Raw genomic sequence first — 18384 nt, 5'->3', positions numbered from 1 at the left:
CCTCCGCAACCACCAAAACCTGAGTTGCTTTCCCTCCTTCACCTCCCTGCTGCTCCCTCTTCCCACACTCAGCTCCAGGCACACAGTGACTACAGCCAGCCATTCCCTAAGTCCAACAGGACACTCACCCAAGCCTTGCCTCCCATCTTGGAGAGACTCCCAGGGCTTCCCCTGTGCTGGCTAACCTCTCATACAAGCACACCATCATTTGTTCTTGGCCTGTCTCCCCATCTAGGAACTGGGTTTGCCCCATGGAGCTGACTGGACTCAGGCCAGATGGATGCATCCCTCCCCTCACAGCAGATGGCAGATGGGACTCTGGTCCTCTCTGTGACAGCCTTGAGCTATCCTTTCCCCATGGCCTTTAAAAGATCAACACTAGCACAGCTAAAGGACTTATATTGGCTGTGGCCAGAGAAGAAGGTCCCAATCCTGAGCCTGACCCTCAAGTGGCCCCAGGCTCTGCCAGCTTCCCTGCACAAGTGCACATTCTCAGATATGCACACTCACACACACAGACACACTGCCATGTCTGCATAGTCGTGTGCCCCACGTGTGCATGCATACAGATACAAGCAGACACAGGCACTATATTCAACACATTCAGCACTGAGCCACTCTAAGCATTGGCACTAAGTGCACACACACCCAGCACATTCACAGGCACACATGTGCATGGACGATATTCTCATAGATCATAGCCATCTCTAGATAAATATGGCTCCCCTTCCCACAGTGACCCATCCCTCCCTGGCCCCTGTCTATGCCCAGGTCCAGGAGGTGGCTCACCTGTGCTGTGTAGTCATAGAGTGCCCTGTAGTCCTGGGCTGGTGAGGTGAGGAGTCCTGGCGTATCCTGCACTGCAATGGCAGCGTAGACAACCTCATTCCTCTCAGGGGTGGAGGTCAGGGTCTCTGTGGAGGCTGAGAGCAGGATGAGATCGAGACCCTGTCCCTTCACAAGGACCTTGCCCCTGGAGACCCCTCTTCAGTAGTGTTTCCCAAGGCTTAGCTCAGCCCTCTCCCCTTCTCCATTTGCAGCAGGACACATCCTTCCCCCTTTGAGGCCCTCAGTGGCCCCATCTGTGCCATTTAGGAGTCTTCTCTGCACTGGGGTCACAGTGTGTTGGCCTCCACATCACCCTCAATTACCAGCAGGAGCTGTGGTAGATGTAGTCTTGGGACTTCCATGCAGCAGCCCGGAGAACCTGGGAGTAGGGAGAAAAGAAGCTGGGTCTTACGACAGGGGCTAGGCAGGGCACCCTCAGAGCACCTAGGGCTTTCTCTCCCAGGGCTTAGACACCAAGGTGACTTATGGGGTACACAGTGGATAAGGCATTTGGCTGCTAACCAGAAGGTTGACAGACCCACCAGCTGCTCCATAGAAGGAAGATGGGGCAATCTACTTCTGTAAAGATTCACAGCCCTGAAAACCCAATGGGAGTCACTATGAGTCAGAATCAACTCGATGGCAGTCAGTTTTTTTGCTTTTTTTTCTTGGGCCTGAGGGCTCCCCAACGGGTGGTCCCAGTGTGCCTTGCCTTCCCCAGCAGCACCCTCCCACCCCTTAATTCAGTAGGCCTGTTCTCAGTACCTGCTCCCTTCAGGGCCCCAGAGATCACACTTTGGGGTTCTAGGACCTCCATGCTGCAGCCTTGGGATAATGCCCAGATCTCCATGTCCACCAAGCCCCTATCCAGCCCTCTAACATCTTCTCCACAGGCAAAGGAGCTGGCCTTCAAAGCTCAGCCCATGCCCGCCCACAGGCTGAGCCAGCTTCCTCCCTGAAGTCTCAGTGTCTGAGACAGCTCAGTCACGTCCTGACCATGACAAAAGCAGTCCTCAGTGTGTATGAGTTCTTGGAGGCAGCACCGGGGCTGATGTACCCCATTCCCTACAACTGGCTCTGGCTTGAACCGGGTCATGAAGGTTTCTTGAATAAAATGAACAGAACAAACATGAGGCAGACACTGGGGGCACCTCGTGAAGATGCAGACATGGGCTCTCCATGAAGCAGACTGTAATAAGTGCTAAATAAGTAGAGGCTGGCGCTACTTCCCTGCCTCAGAGAAGGCTTCCCAGAGGAAGTAAGGCTAAGTCTTCAAAGATGAATGAAGCATTAATAGGCATAGCCTGGATGCTGGTGTTGCCAGTGAATGGGAGGGGATACTAAGGTGCAGAGAGGGACTGTATCTGTGAAGTTTGGGGAGTGGAATGGGCCAGCTTGGGGTGTGTGGGAGACATACTGGAATGGGGCTAGGTCAGAGCCCCTGAGTGCCCAGGTGATTCAGGCCTGTGGGAGATTGCCCTGTAATGGGCCCAGAGTGAGGGGAGGGACGTGAAAGGCTTTTTGCCTTGTCCCCTGACCTGAAGACCGGGGTTCCTAGTCAGAAGAACCCATGAGATCTGGGTCCACAAGAGGGGACTAGCCAGGGTGAGCACACTCAGTCCACCTCCCGCCCCACCACCTCTTTGGGATCCTCCTCTTATCTGCCCCTCAGGTCTTATCCTCAGGGGAGCTTGAAGGCAGTTAGGAGCAGGTACAGGGCTGGATGGAGGGTGAGGAAATGCCCAGGCTGACAGGAAGGCCAGGGCAGGGCTGGGGCTCAGGCACCAGGCTTCTCTCTGGAACAGGCCTGAGGGAGGTACAGTCAGCTCCTGAGAATGCTGTATGTCATCCACAAGGGTCAAGGCTTCAGCCAACACAGGGGAGTAACCCAAAGGGGAGAATCTACCCCCCTAAATACCCCCCAGTGGGTTTGTGAGTGGAGACACGTGCTCAGGATAGAAGTACATGGGCACCAAGCATGGAGCTGGGCCCACATGAGAAGGCTAACACACAGGCAGTTGCAGATGTGCACACTGTCTCCCTCCTCCCTACTGGGGCAGCCAGTGGCCATGTTAAAGCCAGAGAGGCTTTGGATGGAGGAACAGAGCAGCCAGTGGTGGGGGCACAGTCTTGTGTTTGCTGAGGCCAGAGTTCCAACTCCCCCACAGTCCTGGCCCCCACATTCCATCTCCCCTCCCACCCCATTTCCCCAGAGTAGTCTTCACTACTGATACCAACTCCTCCCTCTCCTAATTTCTCAGCCACTGCCCCTTGCCCCCAGCTCCTCCAGTCCTTCCTTGCTCTGGCTACCCATCCAGTGGCCATGCTCAAATACAGCCTTGCTCCACCCTCTGGGACCTCTCTCATCCTCATGAGGCACCCTTTTCTGTCCTTGCTTGACACTGCCCCAGGTGAGCTCTTTTGTCCAGTTGCTTAAATGACCACCTCTGCTGAGATCTAGAGGAGCTCTGGTAGCATAGTGCCTAAGGCACTTGACTGCTAACCAGTAGGCTAACGGTTCAAACCCACCAGCCACTCGTCGGAAAGAAGGTTGGGCAATCTACTTCTGTAGTGATACTGCCTCGGAAACCCAAAGAGGGTCGCAATGAGTCGGGGCTGATCCGACGGCACATAACAACAGCTGAGATCCAGGTCCTCACTTCAGGTGCAGGGAGACCTGAGTCCCAAGTTTTTGTAACATTGTGAGGATGTGAATGTGCCTCCTGGGATTATTTTCATGAGATTCTCAAAGAGGTGGACTGTGCACCTCTGCTTTGAGCCTCAGTGATTCCCTTTAGCCTCTGCTTCCTGCCAGGCTTGGTTCAGGATGGCTCCGGAGGCTGGAAGCCTTGGGAATGAGCTGTCTTCAGGGAGCTCTGTAAGCCCCCTCCCACCATGCCCACCTCCCAAAGGCAGGGCCTGCTCCAAGGCTGCTCGCTCTTTGCTGAGGTTGGTTGGAGAGAGGAGGTCATGGAGAAGAGAAGGCCTTGAAGGTGGGGGCATAGGCACCACATGAAACCCGCATATGCTCGTAGATGCCTGCAGACGGGGCACATGGTCCCCTCAGAGACCTGGCTGCTGGGAGGGTCCCCAAGCAGGCTTTGGAACTGTCATCATCGTCACTCATGGACTCCAGGATCTAGAGAGGATGTGCAACACACCTGGGCAACAGATGGAGGCATGGCACTAGGACCCTGCCACCAGGCCAGGGCAGGAACCCTGGAAAAGCCTGGAGAATTCTCTGGCTCCTGCCCTCCTGCCTCCCTGCCCCAGATCCCATGGCAGCTGGAGAGTCTGGCTACCACAGCCCAACAGCCCAGGGCACCAAAGGCTAGGAGCAAGGCCCAAGGGACAAGGTAGTGTTCCTAGAACTCTGAGCAGTCACTAGTGAATAATTGGGTTATGATTATTTGTTTAATGTCTGGGTTTCCTCAGCCTGAGGGTTCCACAAGACTGGGTTGAGCCTGTCTTGTCCCTGCAGAGTGCTCAACAGCTAAACACTGTACCAGGTGCACAGCAGGTGCTTAGTAATCATGTATGAGATGAGTCAGTTGCAGGCAAAGAGGTGGGACCCACTTCAGGCCCTCTCCTCTGTGGCCTACCCCTGTATGCAGCCAGCTGACATCCATTGGGCGCTCACCTCTTTATCATGCCACAGGAAGGCTGTACACCAGGACCACTGGATGGGGCAACCTCCCGATCGTAGTAATTCATGTAGGGCACCGGAGCTGTGGGCAGCAAGTCTGTGAGGCCCAGGTGGCAGAGGGCAGGGTGGGCAACACCTTATGCCACCCAACATCCCAGCCTGTCCCCACCTAGAGACCTAGAGTGGGGCTCCAGTTTCCCATTCTGGCCCTGGCCCATCTGGGGGTCCAAGGAAGCTTACCCAATCTCCTGACAGACCCCACTGTGGGTAGCCACCAAGATTGAATTTTCTGGACTCATATGTTTAAATGGGAACAACTACTGAAGTGGGGGGTTGACCTGTCAGATGCAGGCTGGGGTAGAGACTGAGGAGGCTTCTCACCTCTAATCCTCATCCTCACCTCTCCCTTCTGAGTCTTGTCTTTTCAGCTCTGCTTGTCCACTGCCTCCAGGAGGCAGGAGGCAAAGGACCCAGCCAGGTCCTGTCCTACCCCTGGTCTGGCCAAGGCTCCTGCACCTAGAGGGAGCTGTGAGCTACCCCAGCCCTGTTCTGTACTCGAGGCTCAGAGAACCTAAGCCAGGCCTTCTGGAGTCAGCGGGCCTCACCCGGGGGCTCAGTGCCTGTGCTCTTGGACTGGATGAAGCCATTGATGTCGGCATCCACACTGCAGCCTTCCAATGTCAACCGCACCTCCTCATAGAGCTGGGGCAGAGAAGAGGGAGGCTGTGGGCCAGGGCTCACTTCAATGCCCCACTCAGCTGACACCCTGCCCATCAGGGATATGAACTCTACCCAGGGAGCCCCACCCTACCAGCCTCCCCAGGCCTGGTGCACAGTTCAGCACCTGTATTCAGGGATCTTGGCATGTAACCACTCCAGACCTGCCAGGGCTGATAGCTTAACCTCTCCTTCTTCCTCAACACCTATTGTGTGCACAGCCCTATGCAAGGGACTTAACTTGCCTGTTCTCTAAGGAAGACACTGTTTTCCCCATTTTATAGGTGAGGAAACTCAGAGGAGAAAAGTGACTTGCCCAGCATCACAGAACAAAAATGCAGTGCAGCAGGGTTGGATCCCAGTACAAGGGGTTCTAGAGCTCACACTCCTTCCACTGTGCTGTACAGAAGCCACAGGGAAGCTCAAGTCATCTGATCCACCCCCTCAAGAAAAACCAACCAACCAACCTATAGTCCATGGGCAGAAGGGACAGACAAGGAAAGCAGCAGGCATGGAAGAGTCAGGGCTGCCCTGAGAGAGCTCACAGCTCTGAGGCTGCATTAACAGAGGTCTGGGCCCCTGAGTAGGAATGGTGGGGTAAGGGGAACATGGCAGCCCCTCTCTGCTGAGGAGGATATGGCCCATATTACTCATCATACTGGGCCCAGTCAGGGGAACCAGGACATCCTGGGGGCAGAGTAGAGATTGGACCTGAGTTCTTATAAGCACTAGGGCTGGAGCAGAGCAGCCGGGTCCTCTAGCCTGTCTGGAAACCTCTGAGGGGTGGGTCTGTGGACCCCAAGCAGGTGCTCTGTGGCTCCAAGAACAGAGCCAGGGACCTTAGCAGTGTGTGTGTGTGTGTGTGTGTGTGTGTGTGTGCATGCACAAAGAACAGTCTTCGCGGCAGAGAAGCCAGTGGCTGTGTGTGGTATTGAGCTCCCGCCCTTGAGCAGTGGGAGTAGAGGCTGAGCAGCTATGGTCTGAGACCCAAGACCAGGGCCTGACCACAGAGGACTGGTGTTTACTGACTGACTCAGATGGACCTGACCATACTGTTGTTGTCTCCCACCCACCCTGACCGAGCCCCCACCTCGTCATCCTTGACACACTGCATGGAGAGCTGGTTGCAGTGCACCCACAGGGAGTTACGCAGGATGGTCACCCGGTCAAACTCCTGCAGCTGGAAGGCCTGTGGGGGGTGTGGTGGAGGGTTGGAAGGTATGGTGTGAGGAGGGCTGTGCCCCACCCACAACTCAGCGTGGGGTGACCAGTCACCTTGGCTGAAAGCCAAGTCTAAAGGAAAGACACCCCCCACCATGGGACCCCATTCAAGCCAACCCCTGAGGCTGCTGGGAAGGGAGGTTGAGCTGCTTGTGGGATTTTTGCTCCCACTCTCCCTCTAGATTCCACCACATATTGGGAAAGGCCCTGGGGGTTAGTGAGAGGAGTCTGAGGCCTGTCTTCCAGGCCCTGGGCATTAGCAGGGGCCCAGGGAAGCTATAGGTTTTGAAAAGGGGTGAAGACTCCCAAGCCTGTCTGTGATAAAAGGAGCTAGGGCACAAAGCCAGGGAATGAGCACCATGGGCAGGGGCCCAGCACAGGGCCTGGTGAAGAGTGGGTACACCAAGAATGTGTCTAGTGAGTGGATGAGCGAATGAATGAGTGAGGGAATGAAGGATGCCTTTCCCAACCACTGCTTCATGTGTCCCCATGAAGCAGCAAGAACAGGAGTGGACTTTTTCCCATTTTGCAGCTGGGGAAACAAGCTCCACACTGGGTCACTCACCTCGCAGGTGGTCCGGTGCTCCTGCTCCCACTCACCCCGCACCTTCTCCAGCTGCTCGATGTTCTGCTTGTACACCCGATCTGGAATTACAGTTGGCCCTCAGGGAGGCCCACCACCTGAGATACCCCCCACACCCCAAGCACGAGCTCCTCCATACCTCTGCAGTCTCTTCCCAAATCCTTGGAGCCCCACCTCCCCGAGAGACCTGCCCTGGCCTTGGGCAGTGCTTCCTTTGAATGATGTCAGGGCTGCCCCTCTGGTCCTGCCCTCAACAGGGTGACTCAGTTCTTCCACTCTGTCTCTGAGCTACTGGGGGCTAGAATGGAGACACACTGGACACACGTCCAGAGTCCTGGCCTCTCACTATCCCTCAGTGCCACCCCCTCACTTTCGATGGGAAACAGGCTTAGAGAGGCAGTAGTGCACTGGAGGAGCATGATGGGAGCATCGGGAGACAAGGCTGGGAGACAAGCAGGCTTGGGTCATTACTCCCATCCCCAGATCTCCGGGGGTCATCTGCTCCCAACCAGGGAAGTAGGCAGGTCCTGGAAGAGGCAGAGTAGGAGAGCCTTACTGAGGGAAGGGAGCGGGGGTGAGCTCTCCATCCTAGGAAGTGTGCCAGCAGGGACAAAGGGGACTGGGGGGATTCTGGCATCAGGTGAATACTAGACGAGACAAAGGCCCAGAGAAGGCTGTGCATGTTCAAGTTTGTGTTTGTGTGCAAGTCTGTGAGAGCATGTGTGTGTGTGATATGAGTGGGTCTGCCTCCCATGGAAGGCATGAATGTATCCCAGGATCTAGGCTCTGGAGCCAGATGACATGGGTTCAGATACAGTCACCACCATTACTTGGCTGTGTGACCTTGGGCAAGTTACTTAACCTCTATGTTCCTCAGTTTGCTCATCTGTTGAAAAAAGGAGGATAATAACAGCACCTACCTTATAGGATCATTGTGAGGATTAATTAAAATATGTAAAGCACCAAGAACAGTCTTGGCAAACAAGAGAACACATGTTTTAATTGCAGAAATAAGGAAATGACTGTGACATGCCTGTGACTCTGTGTAGGTGGGTGTTGTCGTAGTTGAGGTTATGTGTCAACTTGGTTGGGCCTGATTTTGAGTGGCTGGGCAGCTGGATGTAGTTATTCCCTATCATGAGACTGGTAATCAGCTCCATGGTGGAATCTGCTATGAGTTGCTGGGTAGCTAGCTGCCTTAGGGATGTGGTCTGCTTCCAGTATAGTATAAGGAGAAGCTAGGAGAAAGGCTTTGAGCTTTTTGTCATGCTTGGATCCTGCAGTTAGCTGAGTCTTCATTCAGCAGCCTGCCATGCTGTCTGACAATCTTAGGACTGTTTCTGGACTTGAACTAGTGGCCTGCCATGTTGCTAATCTTGAGACTGTGCCATTTTACTTGTCAACCTTGGGTTCGTCATCCTCAGCAGCCAGCAGCTGCCTGAGTTAAGAGATGCCTCCAGCTCCAGTGGGCCGGGAACAAAAGGAAGAGCTGAACCCCAAGGTTGAGGGGCCTTCACCCAACCCTCAGACCTGGCACTTTGAACTCAGACTTCTAGCCTCCTAAATTGTAAGAGAATAAATCCCTGTTTGTTAAAGCCATATAGTTGTAGTAAGTCTGTTACAGCAACACTAGAGAAGCAAAACAGGTGTGAATGTAAGTGTCCCCAGGACTAGGAAGTATACAGTGGGGATGACTGTCCAGGCCACAAAACCGGTCTCAGAAAGCAGGCAAGGCCCACGTACCTGCCTCCATGGCTGATTCCTTGCACTGCTTGGCTTTGTTCTGGCTCTGAGGAAATAGAGAAGCAGTGCTGAGCCCTTGCCATCCCTCAGAGAGCCAGGATCCAGCCAGTGCAGCCCTGGAGCCCTGGGGGCCCTGAGCCTCCCTGGGCTACTCCAAAGTGACTCTCTTACTCCCTCTCCATCCTTCAAAGGGGAGACTCAAGAGCCAGCTATGGACAGATTCCATCATTTACTGCTAGCCTCACCCCCACAAAAGAACCCAGGCAAGTTCCATAAAAAAGCATAAGAACAGGTAGCTCTAGCTATAGGCCTGAATACCCCACATGGCCACTGCTAAATCCACTGGCCAGGACTTGAGCTCTGACTCCTGACATGAGTGCCCCTACTCACTGCTAAGCTCCTACCATCTCTGGGCCTCAGTTTTCCTGTCTGTGCAATAGACAAAATATGTTCTTGGGCCCTGGTGGCTCTGATCCCTCACTACCACCACCCAGCCTGGCCCATGGGAGAGGCTGCCCTTGGCATCCTGGAGATCAGAGCAGACAAGAGCTTGGGCTCTGGACAGGCCTAAGTTTGGATCCTTTCTCTGCTGCATCCTGGCTCCAAGACTTGGGGCAAGTTGCCTGCTGTCTCTGGGCCTCAGTTTCCCCTCTGTGACACTGGTCTACTGAGCCCCTCTCCAAGGGTTGTGTAAGGTTCTATGAGACACCACATGGGTTTAGGGGCATGAGCTGGGGTTGCTATAACCTCTGCTTTCTGCCCTGTGAGCTCTGGCCTGGGCCATAGTGGGCCTGCACTGAGGATTAAGGCCTGGGGTGCAGCCTGGACATGGAAAAGGGATCCTCATCTGTCCATACCCTGAGATTCTAGGCATCTCATTCCACAGATGGGGAGACTTGAGGCCCAGAGAGGGTGCAGGATGGTCAAATGGGTGAAAGGCCAGCAGGTACTACAAAGCAGGCCTTACCTGAGGGTCTGTAGCACCCTCTCCTGGCCTACCCACCCTGCCCCTACCCTGGTCACACCACATGGTCCCAGTATCCCCACGCACCTTCTCCACCTGCTTCTGCTGGCCATTGGCACTGATGCGCTCGAAGGCCTGCTCGGCGTCGTCCGCGTCCCGGCACTTCTGCTCATACGTCTTCTTGGACTGGGGGTATGAAGGGGAGAGACTTGGGGGGTCTCTCTGAACAGATCTACTTTTTCTCTCAGAAATGCTCCCTGAGCTCAACTTCCTTTATCCCTGTTGGTGCTATGGGTAGAGTGGGGGCATCCTTGTCAGGGACAGGGATCTGGGGTCTGGAATGGAGATGGAGAAGGGGTGGGGGCTGGTGGCAAAGTCTCATCCCCAGATCCCTTCCCTCTGTGGACAGCATAACTTTCACCTGAACTCTTTGGGGTTGTAGATAATAATAATGAACCACTAGCATGTCCCTGAAAGTCCTCATGGTGCTAAGCCTCTGCCCATGCTGGTCCCTTGCATTGAGCACTGTTTTCCTTTATTGCTTAGTGCCCTGTGGGGCACCACTCAGGGGTCCTTCCTCCCTCCATCTCTGGAGTCTCCAGCTGACAACATGCATCACCTGTGGACCACTGTCTGGGACACTCAGTCTGTCCATCAGTCCCCCAAGGGCAGGGCCTGGCTGATCCACTTGAGGGCTTGACACCCAGTGCAGGCCTGACCATCCAGCAGGCTGCAATGTGTGTGGCTGGACAGAGTGCTGAAGCAAGTGCCCTCCTGGATCCTAGCCCAGGGCCCCTGGAGACCATGCTCTGAGTGCTGCCACCCTCAACTGAGGAGGGTCCCAAGATCTTTGCACTCACCTCCATTGTCTTCTTGTACAGTGACAGCTTGCTCTTCTGGACACGGTCCATGATGGCCTCGTACTGCAGGGGACACGAGGCTCTGAGCGGGGGGGCCACAACCTCAGGATGCTCCCCTAGGCCAAGAGGACGGGTGTCCCTGGGATGAGGCGCAGCACCCCCTGGCTCTGAGGGACAGGATCCCAAGAGCACCGGAACAGAGATAAAGAGAAGCCCAGTAATGCCCATCATGTTCTCCTTGCTGCAGACCCCAGACAAGTTTCTAGTCAAGAAACATCCAGCCTACACACACACACACACACACACAACACACACACAGTCCCTCCTCTTTAGCCCCTGTACACACAAACATGCACACACACTGATCCACATGTGCATGCAAAGTCTCCATGACACACACTTAGAAGTACACACTAACAGGCCCCCACACTCCCAGCTGCTCACATACCGGCCTTCATGCACACCCACATACACACGCAAGTCCACTCCCCAATGCTCATATGTGCACAGCCATGGGCTGCTCATGGATGACATATATGCACGAAGCATACTTGTCAGCACATGCGGGTACACCAGGTACCACACTGCTGATTTCTTATTCCCAAAGAAAAGATGAAACTCAGCCTAGAAAGAGACTGAGTGATAAGGTATGAGGAGAACTGGAAATGAAACACCCCTCAAATTGGAGCTGGAGCCAGTTTGTGCTGGGGTCTTAGTGGGGGCCCTGTGCCAGCTAGGGGACCTCAGCAAGTTATCTTGTCACAGAGGTACAAGCCCACAAAGCCAGACAAGGACACATGTCCATGCTCTCTGCACACACACACACACACATATACACACAATGTATGTGTATACATGTGCCATGTGCCTCCCACACAGGCTCACCACACCCTATGTCATGGCTCTGCTTGCAGGGCTCTGGAAGCTCAACAGCTTTTGCAGACATCACAGCTCTTCTCAACACAGGAGAGCTCAAAATAGCAGGCCAGTCACAGCAGGTGCTCTGTGGGCAAATTCTACCTCAGAGGGGTTGCTTGCTCCAGCTGGGCTGGCTTCTGATGCCAGCTTTGGGGACTCATTGTCTGCTCTGGAATCTAAATTTAGAATCCTGAAAGCCTGAGGCATCAGCTGGCCTGATGGACAGGCAGGGATGCAGCCACACTGAAGTTTTGTGACCAGAGCCACTAATCAGAGCTAGTACCTGTCTGTGAACACTCAAGGAGCCTGGGCTGCACTGGGCCCTCAAAGCTTGGGAGGTGGGTATATTGCCCCATCCTGTGAAAGGGAGACCAAGGCACAGAGGGGATGTGGCTTGGCCAGGACATCAGGCTCAGGCCAGCTAGAGGGCCTATCACCTCCTCAGGGTGATGAGGGTAACCTCCACTTGGGGCCCCAGGATGGGGAGCTGCTTTCCCCTCTCTCACCCCCTCTCACCTTTTTCCTCTGTTCTTTCTGCCTCTCACGGAACTCCTCAAGGCTCCGCAGCTCCTCACGCAGGGCCAGGGCCAGCTGGATGTGTGAGCTGCCCACGTTCTCCATTTCTAGGGCAGAATATGGAAATGTCAGACCTGATGGGCCTTGGCTACCCACACACTGGCCCCTGTCTGGACCCACCCAGGCCCTGTGCCTTGTCTTCTGTCCCTACTTCCCAAATTATTCTGGTGCAAAGCTGCAAAGCTGGGCTATAGCCTTAGGTCACCCCTCACCACCTCTCTCTATGGAGGAGGTGAGGTTCCCAGGAGGCCTGTTCCCCCGCAGCCTTCGGGTGGGGAGCAGCCAGGACTTACGCTGTTTCAGGGAGTCAAAGGAGGCCCTCAGGGAGCTGTAAAACAGAAAGGCCGGTCAGCTGGAGGGACACAGCACAGACCTGAACTCCGCGGGCCTCTTTGGGAAAGGGCCCTTGGCAGCTCACATGTGCTGCTCCAGACAGGATGCCGTAGCCACAGGGACTGTTCATGTGGCTCCAAATGGAGTTTCTGGAAGGCAAAGCCCTGTCTGAAAATTATAAAGCAATCATGCCTTCCCCTGTGAGAGAAGAAGGAATCATCAAAGCCCCCACCTCAGTCTGCTCCTGGCTGCATTCTTAGAGAAGGGGAGACTGTCCTTCTGGGTCCTCCCTCTCTCCTTCAACCCCTCTCCAACAATGGCGCTGCCTCTCTCAATGACTTCAGGTTCCCAGGGCCCTCAGGTTAAGTTTGAAGAAGAGGAGGGCAATGTTCAGATCTGGGTTTCTGCAGGTGGCATGTGGGATGTTTCGGAAATCAATTGGGAGGGGGCAGGGCAGGCAGGGGGCAGGGACTCAAGGAGGGGAGAGATGTGAGGGGCCTTAGCAGGCTGATGGATAGGACGAGACAGGATGTGCAGGTGAAGACAGTGAAAGACTCTTCCTTATCTGTCTTGGGGGGTTGAATGGGGCACCAGTAGGGGAGCAGGTTTGAAGGACAGGAGGGGAAGCAAGGGACTTTAGGGTGCACTGAGCTTGGGATCAGGAGGCAGCAGGGTGAGCCAGTCTGGAATAGAGATGTGCACTGACAGCTCCAAAGGAAGGTATCAGAGGGCATCAGAGAAAGCAGGATGGGAAGAGGCTGACACGAGGCCCAGGGTGGAGGAAAGTGAATAACATATGGGACATACACTAAAAAAGTATTTGTTGTTTTTCTGAAATTCAAATTTAGCTGAGCAGTCTGTATTTTATCTGACAACTCTGCTGAGGGAGCTCTCCCAAAGAGCCACGGACAGAGCTGAAGCCTGAGCAATGAGTAATGGAGCAGGCTAATGAGTAACGGAGTACCTCAGGGCAGAGGGGTCCCCGGGGCAGAAACAGGACCAATGGTGGAAAGCATCTCTCCCCAGCCCATCAGCTCTCAGAGGGCTGAGCTCCACATCCCCGGGAAGGGAGAGGGTGTGGAAGCCCAGTCTAGGAAACCAGCAGGATCTGGGCAGGGCCTTCTTCCTGCTCTAGACTTCCACATGTATTAGAAATAGTCACTGGAGCCAGACAGCATGGGTTCAATCCATGCTCTGCCTCTCACTCGCTGTGTGACTTTGGGCAAGTTACCTAACTTCTCTGTGTCTCAATTTTCCCTTCTGTAAAGCAGGGATAGTAATAGCTCAAACAGGATGGTTGTGAGGAATAAATGAGTTTATATATATAAAGAACCTTCACATGGACCTGTTAAAAAGTAGGTGCTTTCCATGGGTTGTCACTATTGTTGTGGAACCATCCCCAGAGCCCACTTCTACACACCCTGACAGATCCTGGAGGTCTCACAGGCCCTGCAACCTGACCTGGGCTGTCCCTGCCCCCCAAACACCCCTGGAGAACTTAACGAAATGCTCCCTTCTTGCCAGGAAACCCCCATGGGACCTGACCTCAGGTAGGGGGTCCCCAGCAGGTGTCTCTCTCCCTACCCCTCACAGCAGCCTGTGGGCATAAGGAGTAGACACATGTTCAGGAACATGTATGCGAGGGATGCCCATGCCTGCGGCACCCCCAGCGTGGACCCACAAGTGGCAAATCTCCAAACGCACAAAGACACGAGCGTGTGGCATGGGCCCATGTGAGCCAAGTCTCCAAGTGCAGGAAGACTTGGGCGCGTGGCTGATGCAGATTGGTTGCAAGGATGAGGCTCCTTAACTCTCAGGGGTAAAATTCTCCACTTGTGTTCAGATCGTCTTAACCTTGTTGTTGTTGTTACATGCTGTTGAGTTGTCTCCAACTCCTAGCGACCCCTCCTTGGGTTTCCAAGGTGGTATCTACATGGAAGTAGATTGCCCAATCTTCCTTCCGAGGAGTGGCTGATGGGTTTGAACCGCCAGCCTTCTGGTTATCAGTCAAGTGCCTTAGGTACTATGCCACCAGAATCCCCCCTTCACCTTGTTGTTGTTGTTACGTGCCGTCGAGTTGGACCCGACTCAGTGACCCCTCCTTGGGTTGCCGAGGCAGTATCACTACGGAAGTAGATTGCCCAACCTTCCTTCCGAGGAGTGGCTGGTGGGTTTTAACTGCCAGCCTTCTGGTTAGCAGTCAAGTGCCTTAGGCACCAGAGCCCACCCCCCTTAACCTTAGGAGGTAGAACATGCCGTGGGCTCCTTCCTGACCAGGACACCCGAGGTGCCACAGTCAGTCAAAGTGGATAGGGGAAATGAGGCCAGAGCATGGCCAGGCTTGCTGGGGTCACATCCTGCCTCTATCTCCCGGGCTGCTGCAGTTTTGGGCCTGGCAGGACTGGTGCCTCCTTCTGTGGAGCAGCTCGCCTGCCCCCTGGTGTCCACAAGGCCTCATGACACCCATTGCTGTGGCTCTGCAGGGGGCTCCCTTGTCTCATTAAACAACTAAGGAAACTGAGACCCCAGGAGGAGCTGAAACTGCAGGACCCACTGAGATGCAGGCTTAGGGGAGAACTCTGGGGACCTACTTAATGCCAGACCAAGAAAAAAACGCACCGTCATCGAGTCAGTTCCAACTCATAGTGATCCTATAGACAGAGTAGAACTGCCCCATAGGGTTTCCAAGGCTGTAAATCTTTACAGAAGCAGACTGTCACATCTTTCTCCTACAGAGCGGGCAGGTGAGTTGGAACCATCAACCCTTTGGTTAGCAGCCAAATGCTTTAACCACTGCACCACCAGAGCTCCTGTAATGCCAGACACCTTATCCTAGTGGCTCTCAAAGTGTGATCCACAGACCAGCAGCATAAGCATCACTTGGGAGCTTGTTGGAAATGCTGACTCTCAGCCCCCATGCCTGCCCTCCTGAGGCAGAAACTCTGGGCCCAACGCTCTGTATTTTGACACACCTCCAGGTGCTGCTGATGCCACTGGCCTAAATTATTTAATCCTCACAACTTGGCAAGGAGGAGGGTGTATCTTTTACCCCCATTTTCCAGATGAGTAAACTAGGGTCAAAGAGGTGAAGAAACTGCCTCATGGCTACATGACTGGCAAGAGAGGGAGGGTGGTGAGACCCAGGCGAGAACAAAGGAGGAAGAGGGGTGACTGCCACGGTGACCCCCACCTTCCCTTGGGTGGGTTGTTCGGGACTCTGACAGACTTTACTTTATGACAGACTTGACTTCTCACCAGCAAGCACATCAGTCCTTCTTCCCAACATACTCATCTCTTTGTTCTTTCTCCCCGTTAATGGTTACAGCCCTTCCAGGCTCAGTGAGGCTCTTCTGCATCCCACTCTCCCTCACCCACCCCGTGTCTCCCACACCATCTACCAGTCCCTACCTCCTTCATGGCCACACCCTACTCAGACCCCTCTTCCAGAGCTCAGGACCTGCACATGTACTGCCTGGACTTCATTTCCTTTTGGATTTCATATCTCACAGACACTTCAGTGTGTCCCAAACTGGCCTCAGCGCCTGCCCCACAAACCTGTTCCTCCTGTAGGTCTCGCCACTCAGGAAGGGCACTACTGTTCACCTGGCTACACCTACCAAAAGCCCACGGGTCGTCTGTGGCTTTGTCCTCTCCCTCCCCCTGCCATCACTCTCTGTTTTATTTGCTCTCATACCTGTCCACCTCTCACTGTCACCACCCTGTCTGTGCCCCCTTCACCCTCTATTCTCACTTCCTACCCATTAACAGCCCTCTCTGCCTCTCAGTCACCTGGCTCCCATCATGCTCCCTGTCACCCCAGGGCCTTTGCATGTGCTAATTTTCCCTTGCCTGGTATCCTTTTCTTTCCCTTCTGAGCACTTGTCCCTGCTGTCAAGTTGCGTGCAGTGTCACCCCCACTAGACTGTGAGGTTTTGAAGCAGGCCTGATGCCTGGTTCTTCTCCCTTTTGTTCCCAGGCTCATAGCCCAGAGCTGCAAACTCAACACTCAATAAATATTGAGGTCTTCCTCAACCCAAACCCACGGTGCCTCTCCTTGGTCCATCTCTCAGGCCCTCCTCCCAGGCCCAGGGTGGCTATAAGGAATCATAGTCTGTGGGAGCAGCTGATCCTTCCTCCTCCCTCCCGAAGCAGCAGCACTGCCAGGTGGAAGTTCAGCCTCTGGCCCCTCCCCAAGACAGTTAGATGATAACAAAGTTCATGCTCACCTCCAGTTCCATTTGCCCACATGAACCTGGGCCTCAGGAGCTGTGCTCACTCTTGGGATAACTAGCAGGGATCACAGGCTCTGACCACTCTAGGTCCCCCATCTGCTCCTCCTGGGCTGGAGACTTTCCTGCTGGCCCCACCTAATCCCATCACTGACACCTGAAAGCCAAGCCAACACAGTTTGACTCATACAGCCAGGCCCAGGACACTCTCTCTCTCCTTAGAGACTCCAGATTTCTGAAGAGGCAGCATCAGCTCTGTGGTTGAGGGAAGGACCTTTACTTTGCCCAGGACCAGAGGTAGCCCACCATGAGTTAGCAGACTCTCTTCAAGTGACTGACATTAAAGTCTGATCTGATGGAGGGTCTGAGGCCCTCCTGAAGTCTCTCTCTCTGCCCTGTGAGATCCCAGCTTTCTGTCACTCCTGCATTCCTCCAACTTGCTCCTCAGAGGAACATATCAAGAGCTCCCTGAGCTCTCCTCTATTCTTTCTTCATTGCATATCCAGGACAGGGGTCTCCTATACAGTCCTCCATTTCCTGTAAACAGTAACCAGTGCCTTCATGGGTAACTCATCCCATTGTCCTTTTTGACTTGGCTGTCAGGAAGCTCAGCTTGAAATTCTGTGTTCAAATGCAGAGTAGAATACCAGTATAAGTCATCCCCTCACTCTCCCTACCCAATGGCATGTGCCACCTCCAGTCCTACTTTGGCATCTCTATCCCTTGTCCACCTGCCAGCTAGAATGTGCCCCTTTCCCAAGTGACAGGAGAGCTGGTGGTGTCAGAGGACACCTGACAGGAATGAAGCTTGTCTGTTTCTCCTCCCAGCATCCTCAGTGATGTTTTCATTCTCTCTGAGCTCAGAAGAGAAAATAATCTCTTCTGACAGGAAAACCATGACACATTAGGCTGTTACAAGTGAGGATTGGGCAGGCTGAGGGGATTCAAACCTGCACCTCTTGGGCTGTTGTCCTTACTCCTTGGAAGCTGCATAGGGGCTCACAGGAAGCTGACCCCCAGCCCTGCCTACCTTGATTCCACTGTTTCCTGAGCCCTTGCCCTTGCCCTGTGCAAGGAGTATGTGGACATCCCCAGCACCCAATTGGGGGCAGGATGAACAAAAGGGGGGCGAGGAGGGGGAGGTGAGCACATCTGGCTGGGGGGGAGGGGAGCGAGCACAATACCTCCAAGGATGGATCAGACTGAGCAGGGGAGAAGCAAGCAAGGATAATCCTAGTGGGGCAACAGCAGGAACACAAGTTGGGAGGCAAGAGTACAGAGTCAGGTGAACTTCCTGCAGGGTTGGTTGAGTGCTTTAAGCCATGTTGATAAACCCCCTGCACACACCTCCTGCTGTCTGTAAAATGCATAGAAAGCTCTCCTGGGGATCCTTGGGGTTTGGGGACCAGGTCTTTTTTGTGCGTCCTACTTACCCATTGCCCAGCAGGTGTTGGCTGAGTGAATGTGTGAAGAAGGCAAATGCTAAAAATCATCTGAAGATGGGAACTACCTCCTTTTAATTTATGTGGCTTAAGCTACCAGGCCTGAGTGAAGCTTCTGGATGGTTTGAGGTCTGGGGATAACATAGGAGTGCTACATCTTTCAGGCATTTGCTAGGCTATTTCTGGGGCCACTTAACCACCTCTGGCTTTTGTCCTTCCTGTCTGCCCCTGCCCCAGTGTTTCCACCTCCCAACCCCTGCCCACCCTCCAGGGGCTGAGAATGAGCATCCCACAAGACCTAGGGGGTCAGTTGCAGGCCAAGGG

General features: G+C 54.2%; 1 protein-coding gene across 1 annotated transcript in view; it reads right to left on the bottom strand.

The window, feature by feature from the left end:
- The window catches only part of PSTPIP1 (proline-serine-threonine phosphatase interacting protein 1), a 54615-nt gene that overhangs the window by 258 nt on the left and 35973 nt on the right, over positions 1 to 18384 (bottom strand). Inside the window, exons 5-15 of the mRNA XM_042782066.1 lie at positions 12350 to 12384; positions 11997 to 12103; positions 10563 to 10625; positions 9790 to 9888; positions 8739 to 8784; positions 6978 to 7057; positions 6282 to 6380; positions 5080 to 5176; positions 4469 to 4556; positions 1152 to 1207; positions 790 to 923 (exon numbers count right to left, since the gene is read on the bottom strand). Coding sequence (XP_042638000.1) covers positions 790 to 923; positions 1152 to 1207; positions 4469 to 4556; positions 5080 to 5176; positions 6282 to 6380; positions 6978 to 7057; positions 8739 to 8784; positions 9790 to 9888; positions 10563 to 10625; positions 11997 to 12103; positions 12350 to 12384 — 904 coding nt within the window. The remainder of the gene's footprint in view (positions 1 to 789; positions 924 to 1151; positions 1208 to 4468; positions 4557 to 5079; positions 5177 to 6281; positions 6381 to 6977; positions 7058 to 8738; positions 8785 to 9789; positions 9889 to 10562; positions 10626 to 11996; positions 12104 to 12349; positions 12385 to 18384) is intronic.

The sequence above is a fragment of the Orycteropus afer genome, unplaced genomic scaffold (genome assembly GCF_000298275.1).
Source record: "Orycteropus afer afer isolate SDZICR_OR568_19922 unplaced genomic scaffold, OryAfe1.0 scaffold00233, whole genome shotgun sequence".
NCBI lineage: Eukaryota > Metazoa > Chordata > Mammalia > Tubulidentata > Orycteropodidae > Orycteropus > Orycteropus afer.
This window is presented reverse-complemented; position numbering and strand designations above follow the sequence as displayed.